Source organism: Pinus tabuliformis, chromosome 3_1 (genome assembly GCF_031772625.1).
Source record: "Pinus tabuliformis cultivar Carrire ecotype Pingquan chromosome 3_1, CPIR1, whole genome shotgun sequence".
Classification (NCBI taxonomy): domain Eukaryota; kingdom Viridiplantae; phylum Streptophyta; class Pinopsida; order Pinales; family Pinaceae; genus Pinus; species Pinus tabuliformis.
In genome coordinates this window covers 448,391,260-448,399,867 of record NC_142301.1, presented here as the reverse complement: position 1 = coordinate 448,399,867, position 8,608 = coordinate 448,391,260, and the positions used below count along the sequence as shown (strand labels likewise).

General features: G+C 33.8%; 1 protein-coding gene and 1 pseudogene across 1 annotated transcript; one reads left to right on the top strand and one right to left on the bottom strand.

Moving 5' to 3' along the window:
* The first annotated feature begins 212 nt into the window (after window positions 1–212).
* On the top strand, window positions 213–720 carry LOC149187683 (uncharacterized; annotated as a pseudogene).
* An 852-nt stretch (window positions 721–1,572) lies between these two features.
* On the bottom strand, window positions 1,573–2,915 carry LOC149187682 (glyoxylase I 4-like). The gene is made up of 3 exons (XM_089412863.1): window positions 2,712–2,915; window positions 2,518–2,623; window positions 1,573–2,118 (listed from the first exon to the last, which is right to left on the bottom strand). Exons 1-3 carry the CDS (start codon window positions 2,864–2,866, stop codon window positions 1,798–1,800), a joined length of 582 nt encoding a protein of 193 aa, XP_089268989.1. The 5' UTR covers window positions 2,867–2,915; the 3' UTR covers window positions 1,573–1,797.
* Between the last annotated feature and the right edge of the window lie 5,693 nt (window positions 2,916–8,608).

Genomic DNA, 8,608 nt, shown 5'->3' with positions numbered 1-8,608 from the left:
AGATGATAGGCATCAAACGCTGAACTTCATAGTTTTCTAGAGTGCTGCTATTTTTTTCAGATGTATTATGTTATCAATGGTATAGCTTTTCTGTCCATGAGTGGCTGTGTTCCTATTCTTATTCTATACCATAATAATGATTTTTAAAATCCAGCTACTCTCATCTTTCAATCAGCAAGAGCATGAAGTAAAAATGACACAAAATTGAGTAAATGGCCATGAAACCCATTTTGTATAGAGAATGTGGAGCGAGTTTGGGCATTGCAGGCAGATTCATGTAGGGCAAAGGCTAATTCATTCCACCACCTCATGAAATCTCGTTACGTCTCTGTGAATTTGAAACCCATTTCTTGAACATGCCGCCATGGCTGGCATGTTGGGAGGAATATGCAGGGCCATTCTTCAACTTTGGCATTGGAGAAGTAGCAAAGCATAAGCCTGTATGACCTGTTGGGAATACCCAAGAATGGAACTCTAGTGGAGATTAAAAAAAACCCACAAGCAACTAGTTTGCAACTAGTTCGCAAGTATCATCCAAATGTATGTCCCAATCCCTATCAAACTGAGGAGCACACGAAGAGATTTGTTCAAGTGCAGGAAGCTTACGAGGTTCTTCCTAACCCTCCCAAGAGAGCTCTCCATGACCAACATCTAGCCATGGGGTTTAAATATTATTGCCACTTCATGCTTTCAACCAAAAAATGTTACTGGGAGCTATAATGAGCTGACAACTAGAGGTATTTATGCACAAAGAACTAATCGTACAGGGTCATGTGGTTACATAATGGCAAATTACTCCATAGTTAATTACAGACTGAAATTGCACAAGGTCATTAGAAATAGTTTTGATTAATTAAAAGTTTATAATATTTAAACATAATATCATAGTTTAATGACTAAAAATTTAACTTAAAATAACATACAAGTGGAAATTTTCTCTTAGAAAAAATGTATAAAATATTAAATAAAGTAATAACTAAAAACTTAACCATAAATAAAGGAATAAGTTAATGACTCACAATTTAATCTAAAAAGTACAACGAATAGAAATTTTATCCCACCCAAAAAAATGTGCAAAAATAAATAAATAAAGTAATAGGTTAAATGACTAAAAACCTAAGCCTCCCACTCAAAAATGTACAAAGGAGTAAATTAGACCACAAATTTTGCTGCAGAATGATATAATTATACACTAATAAAATTATATCAATATAGCATAGGGAGTTAAACTTCAATATTATAGGCTATATTCTTATTTGAAAACGTACCATATATGGTAAAGTTTTTAAAAATTAATTAGGTTAAACTTTACCTATATATATATATATATATATATATATATATTTGTTAAAGATTAAATGAAATATAAAATCTAATAAATTGTGGGAAATCTAATGATGAAAAACAAATATAATAAAATATTTAAAATAATAATAAGTGAATGAAATCAAATAAATCAAATTCATAAATCATAATATAAATATTAAAAACCATGTGATTAATGATTAGAAATCATAATAATTAAGATAGACTTGTACTAAACTTGATCAACTCTTTTGCTTCCTCCATCGATTAAAAGACAAACGGTTGATACATACCAAAGCCACTACATAAGAAATAACTTAAAACAATTTAATACATCATCAGATCGATCAAGAATTTAAGTGATAATGGGCCGGAAGTCACTATGGATCTGTCAACACGACGAACCTGAAACTCATGGATGTTGAGGGCTCGCTAAATCTTTTCCCAACATGATAAAAAACCAGACAATTGCAGCTAGATGATGGTGTACAATCAGACGGGCATGGAAAGCTCGGCATCATGTCCACCATGCGGTAGTGATGATGGCTTCAATATTTTTTTCTGCTGCTGGTTTGGTGGGCCGATATTCATCATGTGCAGCTTTGAATTAATGGCCGATGGGAACCTGCAAGCATGAGAAGGACCCAATGGCACCACAGGGAGATTGTCACAGTTGCACATTTCGATCATGAAGCCATCAGGGTCATGAATGAACAGCTGATCCACAAACAGTCCCTCTTCCTCTACTCTGCATTTTACATATTTGATTCTCAAATCTTGCAGCCTCCTCTCCACCAACTGCATACTCTCACACTGCGCATTGGTAGTTTACGTATTTCATATTCAAGTATATTTTCAAACATGCTAGATCATGATCATGAAAATTTTTGAAATATTGTGTGATGTAGTTGAGGTGTCTGAAGTTTCAGGTAAACACTTTACACTTTATTCATTTTCCTCGATGGAAAGCTAAAAAGAATATCAGACCTAAAATAAATGAAAGAAAATTGGTCTTACACTTTTAACTTCATCATTTGAGTTTTCTGTCTTAAAAATAAACAAAACGTTAATCCTAAATGTTTAAATGCCTCAACTAAATCACACAATGTTCCACTAGCTTCATCATATTCTGAACTGTGAAAATCTACCTACTAAAATGCTCAATCGTCTCATAAAGTGAAGAAAACTGATCCCTACTCAGTGTATCTATACCTGGAAGGATACGTGATTGTCCCTTGGATTAATCTCAGATTTCTTTGGTAAATCCTCTGGATTCTTGCTTTGTAGCAAATGTATGCCAACTCCATAATTGTACAGCCTGCACAATCATCAAAACTATAAGAATATTTGATATGCGTAACAAAATGAATCGGTGGCAGATGTCAAAACGAAAAATATTCTGTTACCAAGCTCCATTAAAATCAAAAGATGCGGGCCTCTTAATAGGAACAAAGCCGAGGACATTCTCGTAGAAATTCATGGATTCCTCAACAGATCTGCAAACGAGAGAGATATGGTTGAGTGAAGTTAGAGGCAGCGGTCCTCCACAATTCATCGGCATCTCTCCCAAAAAGGCTTAGCAGAACACAGAACAGGAATCCACTGGCAGAATTGATGGGTCAGAAGATAATTCTCAAACGTTGCAGGAATGAATAGACTCATAAAGAGACCCGAGACAGCTCATGGCGATCGCACGCGTAAATGACTGAACAGTGCACCGACCATTGAGAAATGGTTTTCACGTGGTACATACGGCCAAGGACATGCCTTCTGGTTGTTTCGGGTCTCTCATTGACAATCATGGATGCAGGGGTGGCGTTTTATGGGGATTCACCAAAAAGTTTCATAAATGATAGCAAGGCCCGTTGGGAATGTTTCATTTGGCACTAGACTTGTGAAGGTTCTAGAGAGACCTTTGTGTTTAATTGGCCCTCGCTTGGTTGTATAGTTTATTTTCAGGTTTCGGTGATGAGAGATAAGACTGTAGTGAGAGAAAATACTTGAGGTGCCCGGGGTGGCTTACTATTCAAGCCCTTCCCAACACTTACCCTGAAGATAATTAAGCTTTTCTATGTGTGGAGGCAGTGTGGTGCAACAACGACTCTAGTGAGGACTCTAAGTGTACCAACGACTCTGAGGACTCTAGTGTAGCTATTGGGGATCTTGGGACATGTTCTCTGGTAAGGGATAATTCTTTGCATTTTGAGTGTGAAGTGGCTTTTGTAGTGGGAAATGTCTTCAATTTGGTTCTTGGGTTAACCCACTCTGTGTTCTCACAAGAACAATTTTATGGTCAATCCTTGAATGTTTTCCATGAATGGTGTTCTGCGTTGTTAGGTTTTGATCTTTTCATAGGCATTGTTGTGGGCTTGGTGTTCATTGCGGCATGTGGCAAGCACCCTATAGAGTTGGGTAGCCAACCTGAGGGTATTTTGTCCCTGGGGCTTTTGTGTAGTGGTTGGGCAAGTGGCCTAGGGTGGTGGGCTGTAGGTTGTTGGCTCTCGAAAATTCACAATGTGTAAGGTGGTCACGCAGGGGTTGTGCTTGGGGCTAGAGTAGTTTTGTTGCTAGTTGCTAGTTCTATTTTGTGGGTCTTGATGTCGGTGGCAGTGGAAAGTTCTTAGTTGGGGGCATGTGTGGTGTGAGTCCCTGTCAATTCGAGGTGAGTGGGAAGAAAGGGGTGCCATGCAAAGTAAAAAGGGACGCACACGTAGGGGTGTTGGCCCTCAAGCGGAGGGAATGAAGCACCCAGTGGACCAACGAGATATTGGGGAGGAGGTTAACTAGCATCACACTTATTTTCCAGACAGAGTCAACCTTCCCCCTCCATTTGACTCTATCGAAGCTCAGTTGCATCAAGTCACCTTGACGGTTGAACAATTAGCTTGGGATCGTCACGATGACCACAACGAGCTCATAGCCTTTATGAATGATCTACAACATAACCAATGGCATATGATGGATAGGTTGGTCTCTCTCCAAAGTGGGAAAAACAGATTCAAGATAAACAGGACCATCCGGAATGAAGGTTGACACATATGGAAGCACATATACATGAGGCCTTTTGTCATCCTCAACCACCTAGGCTTGAGATGGACACTCATGGTCTAGGTAATTTTGCTGATTAGAAATGGTGGCTGACTATTTTTGAGTTTTGAAACTCTTCTGGATAATATTCACAATCTGCATGAAATGATTTAACTTTTGTTATCTTTATGTTTTTGCTATTATCTAGTGAACAACAAAATCTAACAAAATTAAAGCCAAATACATTTTACTTGTTAATTTATCAAAATATAATTCTTTCAAATTTATAAAAAAATTATTTTTATCTCATTCTCACATAAATAAATAATAGAATAAGGAGACTCGGCCCTCTCTTCAGAGTCAAATCTAATAATAAGTATTAAAGAGATTCTGTCCGCTATGAATAGTCAAATCCAAAATTCTTGTTCATTGGGGGTGACCATCGAAAGATTCTTTTCGAGGCAACCGTGGGCTTATATATTTTCCAAATTGCATGATTCCCCATGAAATTAGGGGTCTGATAGTACATGGCCTTTTATTCTATGCTTCGTAGATATAAGCATGCATATTATCATATATCTATATATCTTTAAATTCTTTTAAAGATAATTTTTTAATAATATATATATTTAAAATGGTGTATTTGAATTACCAAATGTTTTTGGGTTTTTCATTTAACTATGTGTTTTAGAGTTCATAAATGGAGTTAGTGTTATGAAAATTTTTCATATTTTACATTACACAATTATAATTTAAGAAATCAACAAATTTTTATAATAAAATTGATGAAAATAATATTTTGAAAAGAAAATAGTGATTGTATATATTTTCATTCTAAAACAATATTGAATTTTAAAATAAAATTATATAATATTAATATAAATTTATAGAAAATTCAAATATATATATATGTTATATTAAATTGATTAATATATTAAAATTGCTTTATATATTATTAAAATATAATAATATTTTAATTTAGAGATATTAAAATTGCTTCATAATATTATTAAAATGTGATAATCTTGTAATTTGGAGAGAAATAATTTCTATATGAATTTTATAGATAAATTTTTATGTAGTTTTTATAATTAAAGGAATTTTATATCAATTTAAAAGAAAATTAGGTTATATATAATATCATTATATTGGTGTGTGTTTTATGTTTTTTTATTTTACTGATTTATAAAAAATGAATTACATCATATTATAGTATATTAATCTTCTACAAATCACACTACACAACATTATTTTTTTGTTTCGTGGACTTAGGCTCTAGGATTAAATATTGGCTTGTCTTTTTTGCCTTTTTTCTTTCAAACTCTATCTAATCTGAGAGATTGTTCGAGACAACCACTTATTTTGCGATGTTTATATTGCCGAGTGCTCCGAAATATTTGTTGGTTCCTTGTCACTATCTCTCGTGGATACGTTTTTTCCCACTCTGTAGATGCCAAATTTATGGTTGAATTTGGTGTCATACTAATTGACAGTTGAGCTTCCTCCCATGATGGATGAGATAGCATATCATGAATCTGAGCTCAGTCTGCAAGAGTAATGTTGGCATAAGGAGTCCTCAAATTCTGAGAATTACCCGACCCATGAGCCACAATGGACTTAGAACCATTGCATCCTTTTGGATCTTTCCATCCATGATTTTTCTTCTTTGCTTCAGGGTGCAAAGAGGTTCCTTATGAATATGGACAAACATTCTATAGGTGTTCGGGTTGTTGGTAAGATCTACAACGAAAAGTCATATTTCAATAATCTATTAGTTGGGAAAAACCCCTATTTCCCTGTTTAATGAGGATTTTATCCAACACAACTTTACTGAGATCCACTTCAACACAAATGTGAATGAATGTGTGAATTCCTTTCAAAATCCTTTCAGAATCAATCTTGATGAAGCGACCTAACAAATTTTCTAAATATTCTAAGACAATTGGATGTGTCAAATGGATGGGAAAATTGGGAAGCCTCGCCCATACTAAAGTTGCCATATTTTACATAGTTAAGGGGTTAAACTTTAGAAACAAAGGTTGAAGGGAGAGACCAGATCGACCCTAAAAATAGGTTCCCTAATAAAAAACCTTATGTTGGTCCTCTATCTTCTGGAGAATAACAATAAAAATTCCTTTTGAGCATAAATGTATCATAACATCTCGAGACCAATTCTAGTGAACATACTGCTTGAGAGCCGATGAAGAATGTCAGAAACCATTAAAATGGAAGATAAGCTCTTTCACTTTATAATTTGTAGCTATGAAATTAGTTGCAATATTTTCCACCTCAAAAGAGTGTGTAAACCACTGGCCTTAGAGTGTGTGGTAAAAATCATAACTCAAAGGATACTGGACTTATTGATTGATTGAAAGGAGGAAGGCAGAAATGAGTCTATATCTAAGAAAGAAAAGGAAAGACAATCTCTTATCCTGGCGAAAGAAAGGAAGGTTATTTTCACCATTATTCCGACACAAGGCCATCTCTTCTCCCGACACTGAAATGAAGGAAAAGGTAAATAGAAATGAGAATAATCGTAGTTATCCAATTTGTGACTTTATTGGTGGGATGAAAAGTAGGTCGTGACCCCGTATTTAATCTATTTTATGGTGAAGCTTGCCACTAATATTTCCCTTTGAAAAAAAATAATGTGTTTTTTTGCCATATTAGGATACCTTTTCTGCCCCTTCTAAAAGAATTTGACTTATCAGTAGTCTCTATTCCCTTGAGACCCACCTTTGGCTGTGAACTATTTTAGATAACTGCTCCACCACAAATGTAGATTCAAAGAGTTCTTTAAGGTTTGGCAAAGAAGTTTGTAGTTTTAGCTCATCTTTAAACAATCTTGCTGGGGTTGGGGTGGATGCACCTCCCCCTTTGGCTCCACCTTGAATTTTTGCTAACGTGTAAATCATGGCATCACTGGAAATGTCGTATTCACTAAGGAACTTCTAATCATGAAGTTGTGGTCCTTCATGAAGGAGTCGAAAGCATTCATGAGGAATGTCCATCTTCTCTTATACCTTTTTCACAAGTGAGAAAACAAGATCTGAGCTCAAAACCTCCAAACAAAAGGATTCCCTTGAGATTGGTTTCACCAGGATCGATAAACTCTCCAAATCTGAACTCTAGATCACTGCAAACCCTAGATTTCCAAACTCTTTAGCACCAACCATTCTTAAAATCCTAACAAGGCAATTTCTTTTTCTAAATTATTAAAATTATATATAATTTTAAATAATTTACTATAATTTTTATTTTTTAAATAATTTTTTTTTAAAATAATAAATTATTATTTTTAAAAATAAATTGCTCCATAAAACGAACACTATATCTAAAAATATAAAATTAATTCAAGCAAATAAACTATATAACTAATAATACCATATTTAATTGGAATACAAAGCTCGAGAAAGGAGGCCACCTTTATCGAATAATCCAGTTCATTGTATCCAACTTGATGTGAGAGAATATTACTCATTCAAAATAAATGGTAATTTACTTGATTCCGCATATAAGAAAATATCGAAGTGCATAGGTAAATTAAATCGGTTTCTCCCAAATTTAACCTTACACATCATAATTTTGATTCTTAACATCAAATCTTCTTTGACAAATGAAAGGCCCTACCCCTTATCGCCTTTATTCAATATAGTTTTTAACATCACAAAATTTAACAAATATTAAATGAATTTTTAAAATAAATGTAATCAATATTTTTTATAATTCTTAAAATTTTAAATATTTTTAAAGGATATATATAAAAGGAAATAGTCCAGTTTAATTATAAATTTGATACTATAATATTAAATACCATAATGGATCTCTTACATATTGAGTTGTTTTTAGTATAATTTTTTAGAAGTTTTTTTCTGGATTGTTCTGGTCTAATTTTTCTAAAATTCAAGAAGAATTCATTGAAATCACAAGTTTGATGGGTGAACCTACACAATAGAAATACCTTAGGCATTTTTCAGGGTGTTGAATCCATATATACAATCAAAAAATTAGTTTAAATAACACAAATCAAGATTTCACCACAAATTTTTCCACCAAATTTCGACACCAAAAACTTCAAAAAATCACACTAAAAACAACTCCATAAAAAAATAATTCAATTTAATTATATAATTAATGGAAATTTCAAATATTAGAAACCATAATATCAAATACCATAATGGATCCCTTACGTATAATATTTGTTTCACATCAACTTCGAATTTTTGTGGTGATCATCGGATCAGTTCGCGGCCTCATCAAGATAATTATGTTTCAC

Bases quoted from the DNA above. Each gene is read 5' to 3' on its own strand.
- LOC149187682 (XM_089412863.1), bottom strand. From the start codon at position 2,866: ATGCCGATGAATTGTGGAGGACCGCTGCCTCTAACTTCACTCAACCAT. The intron at 2,624-2,711 runs GTAACAGAATAT...ATGATTGTGCAG, and splicing joins TTTGATTTTAATGGAGCTTG to GCTGTACAATTATGGAGTTG. The intron at 2,119-2,517 runs GTATAGATACAC...ACCAATGCGCAG, and splicing joins ACAATCACGTATCCTTCCAG to TGTGAGAGTATGCAGTTGGT.